The following is a 21,127-nucleotide window of genomic DNA, read 5'->3' as shown; positions in this document are numbered from 1 at the left end:
CATAATTACATATTCGAAATGTTATAAATGTATTTTGTCATAACAGCCACAGTCTTACAGGAAGTTGTTTGCTTGTGGTTATATCTTGCTTTATATAGCAAATGTGTCTATTTGATATTAAAACTAACATTATAGTCCGATGATTACATAGGTATAGGAGGAAATATATTGAGAATGTGTTAAAGTGTGATTTCTGGTGGCAAAGGACTTAACAAAGTTCTTAAGGGTTACTGAAGCTCCTGGATCCATTTTTGGTTCTTGTGCCAAGAAATGGTCTCTCGTTAGACTCATCATTTTACTTTTTTCATAAAAAGAAAACACAAGCAGATAAAAAAGTAAAAAAAAAAATGCAACACAGTAGAACACAAATAATCATATACACAAAAAAAAACAAACACAAAGAAAATTAAATTAAATAAACTAAATTACTCTAAAAATACACACCACCCAAACAATAACAGTGTTTTTTAAGGTGCAACGGGCTTTTTATGGCGGCTGGGAGTGACAGAAGAGCCTTTAATCTAACTTGAACCTGTTCTTGTGCAAAAAACGGACCCTCATTAGCCTCATTATTCTACCTTTTTTTTATTTTTTTACAGAAAATGGAAAACAAAATGGAATTAAATATTTAAAGTGACAGAACTGAAATAATGATCAAATACACACAAAAAAAACACATAAGAAAAACAGTAAATTAAATAAAGTAAAGTACCCTAAATAAACCCCCCAAAAAATCCTTTAAATAAATAATTTTTTTAAGCAAATCCCACATAAACATTCCAATGAGGAAACATGCAGAGGTCTAACTTCAGAGCAAGTCAATATCGAAATCAGTTTCAGCTAAACCACTCCAATCATCTCTACTCTGTAGTAGACATTAACATTTTGTTTCATTCCAAATGGATATTTGTAGAAATTTCGATAAATCAGGACATTCGGATGCATCCGAATTTCCGAATTCTGATGCGCCCTAATGTGAACAAATCCAAATGCTCTTTAATGAAAATTTGTATCCGTCCGAATCTTGTTCAAAACAAAACTAAATTGGACATGTGACTGTTCTCTGGCCGATCAGATGGGTGTTGATGGGGGTTGCATTACATGCACGGTCATGTGACTTTATTCCAAAATGAGAATTCAGACGGATCTGAAATCCGAATACTGAACCAGATAATTTTTCGGATCCCGAAACCCGAAAAGTGTAAGAAATTAAACTCTAAATTGATTGAAAATGAATCAAATTTTTTTGCAAGGTTACATGTCTACTCTGTATGACCTAAACTAGTATTTAAAGCTGAACTCCAAAAATCAATACAGCTCTGTATTCATTAAATCTTAATCCTTGCAGTGGGGTGACTCGTTTTGCCTAGGGAGCTAAAATAACAGAGAAACACTCAGCCGAACTGCCATCCCGGCTACGTTCTAGACCAGTTCCTACAACCTGTCTCCTCCTATGCTCCAGTGATAAAATGTCACTTGGAATCCTCATGCCCAATACACTGTATAGGACATGATGACTCACAGGGCCTTAGACCACTGGAGCGGAGGTGGAGAGAGGCTCCAGGGACAGTCTATGAGCCAGCCAGGATAAGGGTTCTGGTGGGTATATCTCTGCTATTTTAGCTCCCTAGACAAAATGAGCACTTAACCCTTGCAGTTCTTTGTCAGCAAATTCAGCCTCTGTATATGTATTTCACCTGTGAATGCAATTGCTTGCCTGGAGTTCAGCTTTAATGGGGTAATACCCAGGAAAGCATCATCCGACATGAAAAGAATGTCATAAAACTGAATGCAATGGCACAGTACCAAAAGACTAGAACACCTACTTAAAATGAGCCAGCAAACAGCTATTCCGGTCAAATTTTGTAAAAGCTTGTAAGCAGATTAACAGCTCACCTTCCTAACCTCCTCTACCACTCTATTTAGATTAATTAAATTAACAAGTAAAGCTAGATTTATATCTGAAATCTGTTTCCGTTTAAGTAGAAAGCTTTACCCAGTGGTTAAAGAGCATTATTTTCATTACATTTGATACCATTTATCAATCTATACACTTAACAGGATTTGCTTTTGGCAATACCTCTGCCCCTCTCTCTGCCTTTCTTTTACTCTTCTGTCCATATTGTTCCATTTTCAACAACAATCCAACGATTGTCCAGTTCTCCCATATACAAAAGTTAAAGAAGAAGAATTCCAGACTAAACCAAAACATTTCTTTAAAGTGTATCTTAATCAAAAAACAACAATGTCATATATTGCAGCTTAACGATCCTTAGATGTGCTGGCCGCATTAGTAGATCCTGCCAATAACTAGACATGTGCGATTCGTTTCGTTCTGAATCAAAATTTATACAAATTCATCCAAATTTCCGAATCCCAATGCATCCGAATGTGTCCGAATCCGAATTTCCGTTTCCGAATTTCGTATCCCATCTGAATTTCGTTCAAAAACTAAACTGAATCATACATGTGACTTTTCTGGCCAATCAGATGTGTTTTTCAGTTTAAAGCATCCGAATGGGTCTGAACACGAATTTTCGTTATGTCAACACGGGAGCCATATACAGTATATACATATAATACTAAAGCTGAGGCTCCCGGACCCGAATGGCATTCAGGATCCGAATTTCCTAATTGCATTCGGAAGCTCCCAAATGCCATTCAGGTCTGTTCCCTGTTTCCTGTCCAAGTCCTGTTTGAATCTGGTCGGTGGCTATGAAAAATTTGTAAGTACTGGCTTTTTAAAGTGAGTTAAATCTTAAATGCATTCAACTACCCTAACTAATAAAAAAATGATCTTACTTGTGTATCACCCGGCTGTGGATCCTCAAATCTTCTCTGAATTGGTGCTGACACTGTCCTTCCTTCTGGAGGGAGGCTTCTTTTGTTCCCCATGATCCCTGTGTGTTATTGTACAGTAACCACCACTCCAAGCTCACTCCTGTGATGGACTTTAATACAATACAAATGAGTAAACTAAATGTGAGATTGTAGTCCATCATAGGAGCGATCTCTAGGATTCGTGGCTACTTTACAACACACACAGGGACCATGGGGAACAAAAGTAGCCACCCTCCAGAAGGAAGGACAGTGTCAGCACCATCTCAGAGATGATTTGAGGATCTACAGCCGAGTGATACACAAATAAGATACACTTTTGTTAATAGTTAAGGAGCTTGAATGCATTTTTAAGATGTAACTCCTGAGTTTATTGTCACTTTGTTATATATGGTTGTCTGTATGTGAGAGAAAGCAATAGAGGGTGTGCAAGCAACACCAGAAGGAGCATTCTAGGATCAACCAATTACTGTCAAAGTGAGTGGGGTGAACCAATGCAGTACAGCAACGCTTGAGTGGAAAGCTCTGAACAGGTAGGCTTTAAGTGTACAGCACATGCAGAACTTGTTGCTGACAATTAGACATGTGAACCAGCAAAAAATTTGTTTAGTTTCCTTTTGATTCGGATTTTGCTTTATTTCGTTTTTCGGAATTCGGGTCCAAAAGTCAATTGACTTTCGGAATTCGGACGAAATTCGTTAGCGGAAATCAGTACGAAATTTTGTTTCGTTGTCGTTTTGTTCGTTCGTTGCAGCAAAGTGACATTTAAGAGGGAAATGTTTTTTGTTCTCAAATGTCACTTTGCTGCACCGAAATTTCGTCCAAAAAAAACGAATCGGAAATTCGGAATCGGAAATTTGGATTAGTTTGCATTCGTTATATCTGTAATTTGGAATTCGGATACATCCGAATCTCCGAAATTTCATCCGAATTTCGATTCGGAACTAAACTAATCGCACATGTCTACTGACAATAAGGAAAGAAAAATACTCACTATATGGATAATAGTCAGCAGTGTGATAGATCCCCAGATCATCTCTGTAAAGCACGTAGTGAATGTGATCACCATTGGGGGAATCTGGTGGATTCCATGTAAGGATAATTGTGGTGCTGTTGAGGATTTGTCCTCTTGGAGGAGGCTGCTGAGATGGAGCTGCACAAGAATGAATCACAAAAATCAATAAAATGATAAAATATTCCATTGTTTAACAATGCTACAAAAGAAAATATATACACATACAGTACTGTGCAAAATACTTTTGGTATTTTGGCATTTTGGGTAGTTAATTCCCAAGAAGTAAAGTACAGCAAAATATTTGGATTAAAGTGTACGTGAAGTCAATTTATTTTTATTTTTTTGGTGTTAGATAGGGAAGGGTTAAGGCTCCAGTCAGTTTTTTTTTCTGCATGTGTCCCATTGGGAAGAATTCCCATCAATTCCTGTGCCAGGGACACAGCAAGCAAGAGGAGATCTCTTAAAGAGGAACTTTACCCAAATCTTTAAAATAACAAATACACCTTTAGAAATGTATAGTAATGACAATCTATATACAGATACTTCTAAATAATTGCAGTGTTTTACTCCTCACCCAGGTTTCTGAATGGCCGGGAAACTGACCAATCAGGAAGCCAGGTAGCGAGTCATTACCCTCCCCCCGGCTTCCTGATTGGCCAGAAAGCCCGCTCAATGCTTTGCTGTCACCTGTTGATGAGGGAGCATGGAGACAGCTTCCCGGCTACAGTAGAAAGGCATCATGGCACACTCACAAACCAGCATGTAAAACAACTTGTCTCAACACTAAGGACAATGACAGAGGTTTGGATACACGTCTTCTGCAAAGGATGTGTAAGCCGCACTGCCGCGCCAAGGCACCTCTTATAGTGCGACGCATGGGGTTTCTCAGCTGCCAATGGGATGTGCGGGATCCCTTGTGTGTCTCTGTACCTTTAAGGAGGTGGGGCGTCCTCCTGACAGGCCTGCACCCAATTTGATATCTTCTGCCCCCATGTGCTCCAAGATGGAGACTCTCATAGTTTAGAGTTAGGACCGCACTATAAGAGGTGCCTTGGCGCGGCAGTGCGGCTTACACATCCTTGGCAGAAGACGTGTATCCAAACCTCTGTCATTGTCCTTAGTGGTGAGACAAGTTGTTTTACATGCTGGTTTGTGAGTGTGCCATGATGCCTTTCTACTGTTCTACTGTTCAAAGCCCATTTCGTGTGCACCTTACTGTATAACTGGTAACAAATTGTTGAGTGCGTTTGTCGTTTGTTTAGCTTCCCGGCTAATCGCAAAGTCAGGCGACGAGTCATTACATGCCGCCCGGCTTCTTTGATAGGACTTCCGGTATCAGTTTTCAGTATCAGCGAGTACCAAAAAAAAAACATATTGGTACTCGTACTTGATACTGAAATAATGGTATTGGTTGATCCCTACCCTCCAAAAAGGAAGGACAGTATCAGCACTAATTCAAAGATGATTTAAAGGAGAGCCATGAGGTGAGTGATTTCCACTCATCCTCATAGTTAGAGCCAACCTGTGACAAATCCCTGCATGGATTCCCCGCTCCAATCCTCCAGCGTTGAGTGGAGTAACGAACGGGGGAGGGTGCGGGTACAGGTGGCTCTGCCTCTAGATAGGCAGAGCCAGCTGTCAATCAGCCAGCTGGGTGGATCAGGACAGTATTGCCGGGATCCATCCCGGCTGCGGCGCTCTCAGTATATCTCAGGTAATAGCCAGCTATATACTGAGGTTTGGGTCCCGGGAGGAGGTTAGTATATGTCCTCCTATGACCCTAAAGAGAACTATAGGGAAAAACACTTACCCCATAGTTCTCTTTTAAGGATTTACAGCTGAGTGATGTACAAATAAGGTACAGAATTGTTAATAGTTAGGATACTTGAATGCATTATTAAAATGCATTCCCTGAGTTTAGTGTCACTTTAACTTTGCATTTTCTTTTCCAATTTTGATCACATTAAAAAAACAGGACTTCATTCTGTTCACACTCAATATAACACAGACAATGAAGCAGAAGCGCTTACTTACTTGCACTGCATCCATATGGGTTATTCACATCCATGTTGCTTGCACCTTCTATACATTCATCACAAGTGATGCCTCTTACAAACTGCTTGCAAAAACACTGACCACTTATAGAGTGGCAGCTACCATTAACTGCCCCAGCAGTATTGCATGAGCATGGCTGACACCTATAATAGAAAGATAAAGAGGCTTAAAAGCAAAAGGCAGATAAAAGAAACTGAAAGACATATATTGCTATCCCTCGAATTTTAGAAAATTCCTTAATTACAAACTGCAACAAACTTTTTTTGTTATAGTGTAAATATAATTGTTTTGTTTTTAGTTGGAATAGGTAGGACCATTTTTGAAAACCCTTCACTCCTGTCCCAGAAACACTGGGACTTAACACAGGATTTGAGGAGAGATCTCTCCAAGGGGGGTGGCAGATGTCACCATTGGAAGATTTCCTGGGTTCAAACCCTACTATCTGTAAGGAGTTTGCACGCTCTCCCTGTGCTTGCGTGGGTTTCCTCCAGGTACTCTGGTTTCCTTCCACACTCCAAAGACATGCTGGAAGGCTACTTGGCTCCTATCTAAATCGGTCCTGGTATGTGTGTGCATGTGAGCAAGGGACCTTAGATTGTAAGCTCCTCAAAGGCAAGGACTGATGTGAATGTGCACTGTAAAGAGCTACCTGAATTGTCAGCGCTATATAAATACCTGTAATAAATAAAAGTGCTGTGTTTAAAATGTTACAAGAACCAATAAAGAAGGTGAGTCTTCCCAGAGGGAAGACAGACAAACATAAAAGACCGAACAGCTGTTTTACCTCAGTTTAAAACAAAACAAAAAAAAGTAATGGTTTTACATATTGTACACTTTACTCATTGTTAACCCCCCTCTAATGTATTTATTGATAAGTACATATTTTCTGTTATTATTGTAAGGATTGTCTGAATGTAATTTTTGATTTTACTACATGAACAGCTGTCTGACTCTGGACACCCTGGCAGATCAAGTGAGCGTTTCGAAATCATGTTCTTGCACCCCTATGCACACACATGCAGTCACACAGATGGACACAGCCATGCTAAGTGGTCATTCTCTGGCATGTAGCTATTTACAAGAGATCAGTGAAAAAATATGTTCATAGTTCATACTGAGTAATTTGGAATACAAGGAGTTTCTAACAAGTTCCTAAAAAAACACAAATATATTTAAAGCATTTGCAAATAGAACAAATACAAAATAAACAACCCCATTTGCCATATTTAATGCTTAACACATATTTAACATTAAAGTACATTTTTAATAGATATCATAATATATATACAGTAGATAGATAGATAGATAGATAGATAGATAGATAGATAGATAGATAGATAGATAGATAGATAGATAGATAGATAGATCTAAAAAGTATTATAGCTTGCCTTTAAATAAACAAAAATTACCAAATGATATTACATTTAACGCTTCCTTGTCATATAGAAACATAGTTAAGTAACATTATTAAATTAGTATATGTTTGCCTGTTTTTTAATTTTTTGAGTGGACATATTTTCTCTTCTCTAGCCATTTTTATAGAGTGAAATGTTCATTTAAGAAAGTCCTAACTATATATTTTAAATGCAGGATTACAACATACTGTATATGATAAATCAATATTTATCTCTTTTTGTAATAGTGTTAACACTAAAAGTTTTCTAACTTAAACTGCTGTATTTAAAAAAAATGTAAACATTTTTATTTTTGTCATTTTTTTATTTTTATGATTGTAAAAATTATTCGAAAATTGCAAATTACAAAAAAAAACATACATTTACAATTGTAGAATGAATCAAATTTAAATGATATATATATTTTTCTGCCATAACTGCTGATGTGAGGCAAGGGGCTGTAATCTGGCATGATATTACAACATGGGAATTTGTGCTTGGGTTTAGTAAACTGGTCCATAGGAAGACACATAGGAACATTTGGTTTTAGTAAATCAGGGTTAAGAAATTCCAGCAATAGGAGGGATCAATAATTCTGTGAATGATTGTACAGCCTTAAAGTGTAAGTAAAGTAAAAAAAAAATTGCTGGTAGGTAGGGAAGGTTTTGCAAAGTCTCCATTGACAATAAAATCTGCCTCTCGCCCCCAGCAATTTTTTTACATTCCTGTGTAGACTGTACGGCGCATACGCCATACAATGTACACACTCAGCCCATTCACGGCATCTCTAAGATGGCATTGATAGTCCTGATGCAGAGGAAGTTGTAACTTCAGTGCACATGTCAATCAAACAGCGCTGGAGAAGGCACACTTGTAAGGTAAGAAAACACACCCTTCACAGAGCAGTTTACTATAACTTTAATAAACTAATTCCCTTAGCATTGGTGCCCATGTAGCCAACACTTCAAGGTTGACTGACTGGAGATCAGTGAAGCACATCAGAAGGGAATTCTAGCTTTGGTGAATTTTGTATTGTGTATACTAGTATCCCTTTTAAATACTGTGTATCACAACTGATAATATCTGACTGAATTTCTATTGTCCTAGTGGTAATATAGGTTTGTTGAAAGGTTAGTATTTAGAATAGGGTCTCGATACAGGCCAACTGAGTATGCAAACAAGGGGTAACTTTTAGTTGTGTAGAGTATACATGGTTAGAATTTTGAACAAACAAAATCAATTTCGGAATGTTTGGTATAATTGTTGATGTGATCAAATCAATGATCGATTTCGACCACAGTGACGAAAAAATTTGAAGGAGCATGTTGGAAAATGTTTCTTGATTGAACAAAATTGTAACAGTGAATGTGGTTTTCATTCGGGAAATTCCATTCATTCCAAAATCGAATGTTAAATAAATACGAAAATCAAGGGGAATTTCGAATTGCAAACGCCATTATTGATGGCATTATTGAACGTTTAAATGAAATTTTTCGTACTAATGTTCATGTAAAAATCTACCTGTGTATACATATGTACTCGTTCCTGCATTGGCTGCACATCATTGCCCTGGGCAACCTAATAGTGACAACGGTGGACGATTCCTGTGCAATGTGTGTCAATATGACCAACTCTGGTCTCCATCAGGGGAATGAGCGCAATTAGAAGACCGTTATCACCCCAAAACAGGAAGTGCCTGAACAAGGACCTTCAGGGCAGATCACAAGGCTCTTTTTTATGAAAATGCATACTTGAAGACATCGAAAGCAAATTTTAATATTATATGAACATTTTTGAACTTATATGAGATATTAGTGATTCAGTTTATATATAAATATTGTGGTATTGTGTGGCAATCGGTAGAATTGGGTGTTATGATCACCCAGGTTTCTCAGTCAGATAGGCTGAGAGGTGTCAGGATTCCGCTTGGGATCCTGGAACGGGGAGGTTTCAAAGTGATTCAGGAGGGAAGAAAGTTCCAGTCCAGGGTTTAGCAGTGACCAGCACCCAATGAATGCACAGGTGTTCACAGTCCATAAAGAAAGGGTGCTGGCTAGCTTCTGCTGGGACATAGGAAAAGACGGTGTTCAGGTGGAAGGAAGACCGCCTCAGAAATCAGAGAGGAGTCAGGTGAGCTCTTGCTAGGAAATAGGAACATACAGTGTTCAGAAGTCAGGAGGAATCCCCCGGAAGTTAAAGTGGAGTCAGGTGGTGTGTGTGTTGGAGACACACAAAGACAGCCAGGAAGGCTGGGAGAACTGGTGAGGCTAGGAGAGCTGGCAGTGCGAAACAGCACTACAAATAGGACTGGTGGGTCAGAATTATTAATGTTGAGAGTGGAAGCCAGGAAGCTATACTTGTACTGTGTTGCAAGCAGTACATAGATGTTGTACGGAACACCCTTCGAGGGTATCCAAGGTGGATGTATGAACCTTTGTTTAAATAAAAGTGGGCAAAAAAAACCTTAAACAGAAGATATTGCATTGACTGCATCCTTAAAGCGTTCACCATATGTGCTAATATCCCCAAATATCACAATACTTTAATGTGAGAGTAACAGGGTGGATTAGCACAAAGGTTAGTGTTAGGGTAACAGTGAGGGTCAATATGAGGGTCACAGGAGTGTTAGAGTTTGGGTTACAATGAATGTTAAAGAGACAGTGTTTTTCTTTTGCATGAATGATTTTGTTGACTACTTTTGTAAGAGTCAATTCCCTAGCACAAAAAGATGAAGTTACTGCAAATATATTGCAGGAAGGAATGTTTAAAAAAGGTGAACTTGGGCTTGGAATACTTTTTTTTCGATAATATTTCTATAATCAGCTTGCAGTTTGTGTAGTGACGCATCTCCTCCCATATGAATTTACAGATCAGTTTGAACGTCTCCATCATTGTTTGAAAAGCTGGTGGTTTTAATTTCCACGGTGGAATTCTGTACATTCATTTTCCATATGAGTAAGCTGATATTTCCTTTATTGACCTGCTTTGGCTTTTTAAGAGGCTTATCTTTAGATATCTCTATAACCAGCTGTATTGCTGATGCTGCAGTTGTTTTTATGCCGCTCTCGTTAATATGCAAGCATCTGGAGTATTAGGGCAAATTAAACAGCTATGATTATAGAAATGTGGCCTAAACATGAAATAATTATTAATTACTACCTCGCTAGGTTGATGGAATTATTGCTCTCTATTCCTGAGTAAATGTAGCAAATAAAGCAGCAAATTATTCATTTACGGAGTACATTATCTATACACGCTTATAAAAGAAGACCCTAGAGAGGTAGAGCTCTTGTTTTCAAAGTGACAACTAACAGTTGGGGAAACTAATTCTCAAAATGGGTGAATTTAAGGAGTTTGAACATGAACAAGTGGATGTTGCAGTCTGTAGAAAATCACAAAGTACATGAATTTAGACAGTAAAAGCGAACCAATAACAATTGGGTGTCTGAAAGAATATTTAGTCTTAAACCAAAATGCTCTATTATACTTACCACTCCAGTGGCTTGTGTTTCCTATCCTTGCTCCTTTTCAGCTCTACCTCCATCAGACACTTCAGCATTTGACACCTCCAGAATACTGAAGTGATGTTGGGGTCCCCCTTTACCCTATAGAAGTTATGTTGTGTAACTGTAGAAGCCAAACAATCAGACAAGTGGTAACGTGCAATTTGGTGTATACTAAAGAAATGGAAGTTGCACATAAATTGTACAGGGAAAGAAATACTAACAATGGGTAAGCATTTAAGCAAAAACAATACAGTAGGTAGAACAAGCACATGCATTAGTGAATGCATCAGTTCCTAAACTGGCCACCAGATGACAGCCCAGAGGATTGTGGGAAACTAAGTCAAAAGGACCCATACCTGTCACTGAGTAATAGGGGCACTCCGCCACAGTGACTATGTGCTTGAAGACCAGCACATACTCAATGAAGAATAGCTCTTCTCAGGTCTGTCCCAGGGGGACCATGTTGTTTCACTTTTGGACTTCACATATTTGCCTGGTGAAGCCAGATTGGTAATCAAAAATATTTTTCTGTAATGGGTTTAGCTGCTGACTTTTGAAAAAACAACATAAAGTCTTCTCCAGAACATCCCAAAGAGTTAAGGTCTGGACTCTTTGGTGACCAATCCATCTGTGACAATGATGTCTCATGCTCCCCGAACCACTCTCTCACAATCTGAGCCCGATGATTCCTGGCATTGTCATCTTGGAATATGTCCAATGTGCCATCAGGGAAGAAAAAATCCATTGATGGAAAACCTGGTTATTCAGTATATTCTGATAGGCAGCTGATCTCATTTTTTGAGCACTTAACGTTGCTGAACCTAAACCTGACCAGCTGAAGCAACCCCAGATCATAATTGCTCAAAATCTAGGTGGTGACTTTTTTTTGGACAGGCAGTGTATGTTTATCACTCTGCCCCCTGCTTCTGTCAGCATAGCTCCTTTTGTTAGATGAAAAGCACTGCCTAATGCAGCTAAGCATGACTGGTCAACAGTACCAGCATTTTCTCTACCAGGTTGTTATGGCTTGGTATGAGTTTGGTATTAAGTCACTATAATTGTACATCACTGAGAAAAAATGTGCCCTTTTTTGTTTTACCTATTTTGTGAGGGGTCACCTGACGTGTTAAGGTTGCTGCCCCATCTTTTTGCTTTACTTCAAACAATTGGGGGGAATTGCTAAAAGATCACCTTTGATTAGTAACGACATTCCTTGTTTACTTTGAACAGCTAATCATCTCCCTCTGCCCCCGGATGACATTATCAGTCATGCAGGCTGCCACAGCAGTCCTCAGGCTTCATTCAAAACATTCTGGTTTCCCTTTAGATTGCATCAAAGCAACAGTATCCCCATTTTTTAAATAACCATCTGATTTGTCGTTTTGTGGCTAACATTATCTCCTTAATCCTCGGCTCACCTCTACACTGTATTTTATTTCCAATATGCCAGCGCCAATTAACACAGGTCATAATGAAGCTATTTACTCTGGAGATGCCTCATAGAATTTCTAAAACGATGAGAGGGGAAAAAAAAAAACTCTTCATGTTCTTTTTGACTTTAATGGTAGATAAAATTCTGAGGCGGACAAAATGATGCATTTTATTTATTCCCAGTTGGGATATTATTCTATGAAACAAATTTGTAGTCAGTGTTGCGGATTTGGCTTTTATCAGGATTTTTAAGGGTGTTGAGTGGGTCACTCTGGAGACCACTTGGTGAGAGTTCCATCGGGGTAAAATGTCAGGAAAGAGGATCTGAGCCGAGCTTTCTTCACAGCAGGCTGCGTCTCCTCTTTCATGCGGTACAGAGTGGAATTTAGAAAATGGTATTAAATATCAGCAGGGTTATTTAAAGGTAGACTCCACACATAATTACATTTCTGATATGGTCAGGTGATGGTTGTTGATTCACCTATTGGATTTTTTTAACCCGCGTTACCCTACCTGTGCTCATAGGGCCACATTTTGCCCCCTGGTATATATTTTGCAGCCCTCTAGCCCTTTTAGTGTTACTGGAGTGTGGCCCTGCCATGTGACAAAAGGAAAGCCTGGGAACACCCTCCCTCACTGTTTGTTAAGGGCAACAAATGTGCTCTTTGCAAACTGCAGTACCACAGTACTTATACTGCTAGAAATGATGACCCATATTACGGTACCTCATTCTATGCTGTCCATGTCCTTTTCTCTGCTTATGCATTTTTTCTCTTTATAATGTATTGTGCAAGGAGGGATTTCAAATGTGTTTGCCAGTTATTATCAAGAGGGCTGTATGGAGCACAAATATGGGAGCACTGATATGTAAAAAGAACTGTAATGGTTGGAGTTTTTAATAGTCTCGTATAATAACCACTCATCCACTCAACTACTCAACCACTGGAGCATGTTTGTAGCCGGTCATCCATTGTCCATGTTTTCTGACCATCTACTTTGGCTCTTACCCAGGGAAACAGTTTGATTACTGGGTACCAGTTACCTCCAGAATTCCTTCTCACTCAGCCACCAGCACACTGACGGGGGCAATGAAAGCAATGTCACTTCTGTTGTCAACCAGAGGATGGAATGGCGAGGTGGCCCTGAAGAGGTGAAGAGAGCTGGGAGGAGGTGTGGACTGCGCTCTTCTCCTTCAGCTCCTACCTCTCGCCACTGAGAATGAGAGTAACCAAAGATAAATTGGTACCTATTCATACTACGGTGGCCTGGCCTAAAGGAAAGAAAAAAGTGGAGAGGGGAGCAGATTGAATCCATTTATTTTGACATTTATTATCATTGGATTTTGGATTGGAAATTTTACCATTTGTTACCTATACAGTATATAGGATTATATAAGATGGCTGTATATGTTCTGATGATAGAGCGAAATGTGTGGCTGATAACTATACAGGGTAAATCCAGATGTTTGCATATGTAGCCTATAGGCACAGGTCTAATGCACCTAATACTAAATCTGGCCTAGGCCACAACAGCTGTGGGATGCCTCTCTACTGGAGTCCCTGAGACATATAACAGGCCTACACTGATTTTGTCAAAAACAGCATAAAAAGTCAGTTTCTAGGTGGAGCTAATTATTAAAAAGGGACATGTAAAGTGATGTAACCCATGCATTTCAGCATTTAATTGCATAACTGTGCTTGAAAGTAAATTATTTAAGCAATTCTAGCCAACAAACTGACCTGGTTAGTTCAAAGGGCAAGCCCTAAACAAAACATATTGTAGCTATATTTGTACAATAAAGCTTGCAACCACTGTTTTCAGGCTTCATTTACAGAGGAAAGTCAGTGGCAATTTCAAAGATGGACCTGAGTGCATTAAAGAACATGGCCACAGAGAAAAGGTACACATCACCAAGCCTCTTCTGTTCCTTGTCATATGATATCACAGATCAGCACCAACAACTGTGTGTCTTGTGTCTTTCTCCACTGGTATTCCAGCTGTAGTGTAGGCATAGCAGCAACCTAGGATTGTCTATGACCTCTTGGTTTGACCTCTGCTGACAGCACAGCTCTACTCTTAGTATGTAATTAAGCTTCTAAAATGATGGGGCCTCTCCTAGTTCTGCCCCATGTTCTCCTTCTCATCTGATAGACAGTTGCATTTAGTAAATAAGGAACAAGTGGCTGATACAAAATCAGGAGAGCGGAGGTATTAGGGTGGGGACAGAACCACCCTATTAAACAAATGGTTCCTGCAGAAAAAAAAAGTAGTTCCTACAGAGAATTACCTGTGAGGGAATGATTACATAATTTCTTCTCAGAAAGTAACACCACCAATCCTACTAATGCTCAGAAAGTTAATGGAATAGACTGCAAAATGCCATATGGATAATATAATATTGATAATTTAATATATTGGATAAAGCAAAAGCTAACACAGATATAGTACTATGCATGCCTGCACTCATTTTTATTTTCAATTTTAAAGTGTTTACATTAATATTACATTTTAAAAAATACTTTAGTTTTGCTTGTTCTTCAGAACAATTCAGTTTACATTCTGCTGGTTCTTTAAGAAATATTTAGTGCAACACTGCCATATCCCTTTTTATTTAAATGGGAATTATGAGTCGTAACAACAAGACAATTTCAACCTGGAAAAACGAAAACCAAACTAAGATGTATTGTTGTATTGATTTTTTTTCCTGGGATAAATGGTTTTTGTAATATTAATACAGAGGAACCTTTATTACATTGACTCTCTAGGTACGATGCAGCCTGCCCTGAAATCAATCTAAAAAAAAAAAGCTTCTTTTTTTTCTAGCGGGTGAGCTTTTCAGACCGAGTGCATTTCATAAACACTAATCTGTCAAGATTTATATATATTAGCAATCTGTGATGCTCATTGATCTGATCATTACTACAAACAAAGGCAGTGATGTAAAAAAGCTTGCTGCAATTTCTCATGCATCCATCAGATTTTGCAACAAAGTTAAACTTTTCTGTATTTTGTATGTCTTCTTTGCCTTTTTTATTTTTGTATTGTCTTAACGGTAGGGTAACAGTATATTTCAGCTTTTACAGACAGATTAGATTATCATTTTTCATGTATGTATTACTATACAGTACTATATTTTTTACATGTTTTACTTTGCAATCTAGAGAAAGACGCAGATAGAAATCTCCCATAGTGCAAATTCACAAAAATCTAATAAAAAAAGCTCTTTTGTGTTCATTTATAATTTATGCATTTATCATTCATTCAAGTTAGCCTGCTAAGTATACATGTAAAGAAGATCTAAACCCTAACTGGAAGACATTTAATTTGACAAAGGTTGTGTACCATAAACAATTGTCATTTCTTTCCTTTAGAAAAATCTGTTTTGACCTTTTTATCATCCTCTTTTTGTGACAATAGTGTAACATGCCTTTACAATACGCATTGACAAGACCACTTATAGTGTTCACCGGTAGCGCATATGACAAGGTGGTGACAATACTGAAAAAAAATTAGGAGACAGGAAATGCCAGAACAAGGACCTTCCTGGCAGGATCACCAGTCATTGTTTCAATTAAAAATTCCTTTTGATATTACAGTCACATGGTAAAGATTATATGATTGAGTTTACATGTACTTTAATTCAGAATACACAAATGTAAAATTAAATAGTGATGCAATGCAAAACATGCATGCAAATGCAAAAATGTTTAATTGTAAGGATTTTTTTAATTAAACATTAGGTTTTCCAGTTTTAATAAAGAACAGGTGTAAAAAAAGTCTGACTTATCGAATATGTAGAATATGTTACAGACCCCATATTCAGACCTATTATTGACAGTTGAAACCTGCCCAGTGCTGCTTTAATCTTTACACTTCCAGCTATACTTTTATCACCTGCTATGCTCCCCCCCCCATGAGCTAAGGAGCTGGCCTGTGCCATAGGATATAATGGCCTGTCTTCAGAGGCTCTGGTTGCAGTCAATTATTCTATATGCTAAACAGTAGTGCATGTATTGGACAGCAAGGGGAAAATGTTTAGGAGATTTTAAACAAAGTTGTGGCTCCAGGGATCTCACAACAAGTCTGCGTCTGAGGGTCTAACATTCCCCTGCCCAATGACAGAGCCCTTAGTGGCCACTGGGACAGTCTCACTGGACAGTGGAATGGCAGTTGGGGCTTTGCAGGGTATGGAAATAATGTAATAATGTTAAACTATATTAAAGAGGGGCACAGAAGATACCTGGCTGGCTGATAGAGCATTAGCAGGCATTTTGATGTCCACTCTTGGTCCAGGATGCATAATGAAGCACCACCAGGGGGCATGTCCATGACAGTCTATGCGTCATTTAACCCGTATACAAACTGCTTTGGGGAAATTAGTTTTTTTTTTAAATAAATATTCTGGATTTATGCCTTACAGAAACACTGTCCTCTTGCCTGTCTCTCTGGGGGGGCATCTCTTGACCCCCTTATACTCACTTTACCTGCCCTCTCTTGCAGCTTCTTCCTCCTCTGCAGTGGGTGCTCAGATTGCCTGTTTTGACAAACTGGGGGAGCAGTAATGTCATTTAAAAGTGCTTGTAAAAAGGGACTGGCTACTAGTCTCAGGTAGCATCACAGGGGACCAAGTAACATGCACCTCCATACCCAGAAATATGCAAGGAGCTATAAGGAGCACAAGTAAAGTGAGTATATGGGGTCGGTGGTGCTAATATGGCTTCATGTAGTTAGAAATATAGAGAATATTCTGACTCAATCCTGTACCCTCTTTCTCCCTCAGTTCTCTTACCCAATTTAACCACAAATGTCCAGAGTTGGCTGAAAGAGGGAAACAAAATAAACTCAAATCCTCTCTAATCCTGCAAACCTAGACACTGGCCAAAGCTCCTCTATGGGAAATACAGTCCAGGGCATTGGGGCTGTCATGCGTCATGCTTGCTTGAATAAAAATATCTTTATTATTTGAGACTCAGACGAAGATCAGACCACAGCATAGGGCACTACACTGTATTTGTGCAAAAATCTAGAACACTCCTAGGGTTTAACACAATTAATATCACAGTAATGCACTTGTTATTTCCAAATACCTTCCTGTGTCCTCATAAAATCCATAGAAGTAGTCACTGCACTGGTCACATTTTACCCCAGATACTGAGGAATCCCCGCACTTGCACTGACCGCTGATATAATTGCAGATGGCATTAACTGATCCTCTGGGGTGGCAAAGGCATGGCACACAGCCTGTTCCCCAATCACCGGAGGAATAAAGACCTACAAAATATGAAGAAAAAGGCATTGTTAAAAATACCTGAATATTATTTTGATGTGTTTAGTTACGGAACTAAAAGGTGTTCTCCATTATTGTGATTTTACTCAGTGTAAGAGAAAAGGCTGATTTGTTGGGAGAACTGCTAGACACTTTCATACATTGTGTAGAAAGAATCTTAAAGTAAAAAGAAAGGCTCGTGCATGACAGTCTAAACAAGTACCAAATCCAGATACTATGTGATGCATAAGCTTTAAAAACAAGACTAGATGTGGCCAGGTGATGATTGACAAGTTAAATACTTGTGAATCAGCAGTGACCATGCTGATAGCTACACCCCCTGCAACATCTTCTCATCCCATAGTAGAACAGGCTGGCGCAGCCTACACAAGACTGGCAACTCATTCAGAAACACGTGTCTTAGTAAATTTACATGCGAATCACAACCTGACTGCATATCAGCGCACATCACAGTGCACAATAAATATAGTGAGAATATGATTTGGTTGTCAGCGCACGATCAATGCACCAACATACGCACATAAGCTTTACTATGTCAGACCCATATTTTACGATGGTATTGATTACTGGAGAGCTGTTAGTGTATCAGCTGCTCTCCCAACACAGAAAAAGTAGTCAATTTACTATATTACATGACTTCAACATCTTCTCTGTAACTTTCTTTTTAATTAGACCGCAGTTGTACTTTAATATTTCTGTAGGGGATTACTGTACTGTACTTTGTAAATGTTTTTTTCAAGAAAACAGAAGATCAGGAAACATTGCCGCAGAAAACAGGTTTGCTTACAATTTTGGCTACTTTACAAGTCAACCAGAAACCTCTCTGCTTGCCAACATTTCCAAGAAAGTGACATCTTGCAAAGTCACTCAGAACAGGAGTTTACAGTATCAAAGCCAAGAGCAAATGTTTGGAAAAGCAGGTAATTTATTTTATTGGCTTGAAAGTCTGATTTTTTTTTTTAATAATCTATGTAGGGCACTCATTAAAAATATTTTGGTATGCATGTTATATTTACATTCATAGTAAATATGTACTATGTACAAAAAGTAAAAAGTAAAGTTGATATTAAATAGAAAGTATAATAAAGGTGCCATATGATACAGTTAAAATGATAGCTTGATCATTTTACCACCCTCAGAGCACTACCACCCTTGAAAACTGGTCTATGCACCTATACCTCACACCTACGGTACGTATATGGTCAAGAGTATGTGGAGCCTTCTCCTGGGTTCCCAATGAAGGGTACTGGTAATAATATAGCAGTGGTTCTCAACCTGTGTGGCCTAAGGACCCACCTTTGTTCTTGGTCATTAGGTCACGATCGCAAAGCGGGCGATTGCACTGTGGGCGGGAGGTGCGTTTGGGGTGCCATTCAAATGAATATCAACACAACACACCTCCAACACCAGAACGCATAGTAGGTGCGATTGCATGGTACAGTGCATTAATCTCACAGGACTGTTCGATTAATGCACTGTACAAGTGTGAACAGGCCCCTAAAAAGCACTGACAGACACACACAACCACAGACACAATCTCACACACACATGCACAATATAAATAGTTTTTTTCTTTTTTTTAAGATCCACTCAGTCTGTCGGTCAGTGAAGGCAAATCCATATAATGCCCATATTGTTTGGAATGGGATGTCCAACAACAAACTCATATAGGTGAGATAGTCAGGTGTCCATAAACTTTAGGCTATATAGTGTAAATTATAAATCTTAACATTCCATTTTAACAAATCCAAAAGGTCTCTTAACTAGAGATCAGCACTAAGCTATTCAGTGATTTGAAAAGTAGATTGACAGCAGTGGTGCCACAACATGGAAATATCTCAATCTCTAAAACTCTCTCTGAGGACTGCAGAAAACAGGCTCCTCATGATACAGCTAAATCAGCATAGAGCTGCGCTTGTTGTGTCCATGGTCCATGAAAGGATAGAAAAAGAAAAGTGCAGGTGAGAAGTTTTGTTGACTTCACCTTCACCTGAAACAGAAAACATGATTTTGCTGTTGATCCAGAGACCATTTTTAGGCTGAGTTCTTCAAGTTGTATATCAGATAATGTTGTGAGGCCCTTTGAACCAGACCCTTCCCAGCATAAACAAATGAAAATGACTTGTTGTAATTGCATATTACTCCCACATGCTGGCTTCTATACAGTGGGGTGGCAGTCTTTACTATATAGGATATACTAAAAGAAGAAGATAGATCTTTTGTATGGTAAGGGTAGGTCAAAAAGGACTGAAAAGTCATGGGCATGTTTTGGACCTTTGTTCCATTTATTTGTTAAGACTCTTCAGTTGTCATTAGAAAAAAAACAACTACTTTCAGCATTAAAGCAGAGGTACCTAGAGTATCAAGCCCCGACTTTTTGGTCCAAATGACTGGCAAAGCACCATTTTTTTCCTAGATAGCTGTTACTATCTAATAATTTATTTTTAAAGAAATTAAAGTTTTTATTTTACAAATAATCAGCATACAGGGTACATCCATGACCACTGTTTTGCGGACCATTATTAGAGCATGATGAGAGCACCAAAAGAACTGTTTGCTTTGTTTTCAGGCTGTCTTCCTCTAAATGAAAATCTGTATGAAGCTGTTGCGAGCAGGGAGAAAGGAGAGTTATTTCAGTTATGTGTGCAGTTTAGTTATTGTGTTCTGTGAACAAAATACTTTTCTAGGAAAAACAGCAAAAAATTGCCAGGGAAACATGTGCAAAGGAGCCTAGAGCTCCACTGGCTTCAATATTTTTTATATATATATATATATATATATATCTGACTAAACAAAAATTCAATTTTATTTTTGCATACAGAAAATAATAAATAATGATGTTAATCATTTAAAATGTAACATCTTCCACTAGATATTACATTTCAATCCCAATTTGTTTATTTAAATTGCAATATGTCTGCAATTGCAGACCTTTAATGTAATGGGCTGCTTCACTGAGCTATAGGCAAGCTTGAAATGCTATTGTGTTTTATTTGCAGGTTTGAAAAAGTTAGTTACTAATATCTAACAATTTTCTACTGAGTCTTAAAAAAGACACTTTTACTTGTAAATTCTAAAAAGCCTTAGACCCAAATAAACCTCTAGTGTCTTGCTCTCAAGGCCTGAGAAATCTTGACATCACATTCCCCGCCTTCACATTGTCTCCGCTGATTAAGTGCCTGCAGCAAATGTCAATTGGTTAGTTTGCACTGGGGGAGGCATTCAAAGGGAGACCAAAAAAACAGGCTGTTGTCATATTTATTAGTGCACACCCCAAATAATTTTAAATTAAAACATTTAAAATATATACTTAATGGAGTTTAAGCTGCATTTTTAACCTCTGCTCAAGTTATTGAGTGGCATATTAAACCAACGTGCCTCTAATGCACCTTCTAATGTGCACTCCTACTTTAACAAATTGCCTATAAATTTCACTTGAACCAAATGTATTCCCTTAACATTTTACCCATTTCAGGTTACAAGTATATGTGGGCCATTTTTTAAGTACAATTAATTTTGATCCTCCAGCCAGAAAAGCTGCTAAATTCCCTCTACAGATTTGAAAGAGGTTTTTTTCAATAATCTTAAAAAAGGTTAAAAG

The 21,127-nt window shown here is 38.4% G+C and overlaps 1 protein-coding gene across 1 annotated transcript in view; it reads right to left on the bottom strand.

The window, feature by feature from the left end:
* USH2A (usherin) overlaps positions 1-21,127 on the bottom strand; it is a 534,204-nt gene that overhangs the window by 411,129 nt on the left and 101,948 nt on the right. Inside the window, exons 14-16 of the mRNA XM_018556052.1 lie at positions 17,327-17,510; positions 5,888-6,051; positions 3,833-3,991 (exon numbers count right to left, since the gene is read on the bottom strand). Of these exons, the coding sequence (XP_018411554.1) occupies positions 3,833-3,991; positions 5,888-6,051; positions 17,327-17,510 (507 nt within the window). The remainder of the gene's footprint in view (positions 1-3,832; positions 3,992-5,887; positions 6,052-17,326; positions 17,511-21,127) is intronic.

Source organism: Nanorana parkeri, unplaced genomic scaffold (assembly GCF_000935625.1).
Source record: "Nanorana parkeri isolate BGI_ZX_2015 unplaced genomic scaffold, ASM93562v1 scaffold1, whole genome shotgun sequence".
Taxonomy (NCBI): Eukaryota; Metazoa; Chordata; class Amphibia; order Anura; family Dicroglossidae; genus Nanorana; species Nanorana parkeri.
The sequence above is the reverse complement of the archived record's forward strand: the minus strand, read 5'-3'. Positions and strand labels throughout refer to the sequence as shown.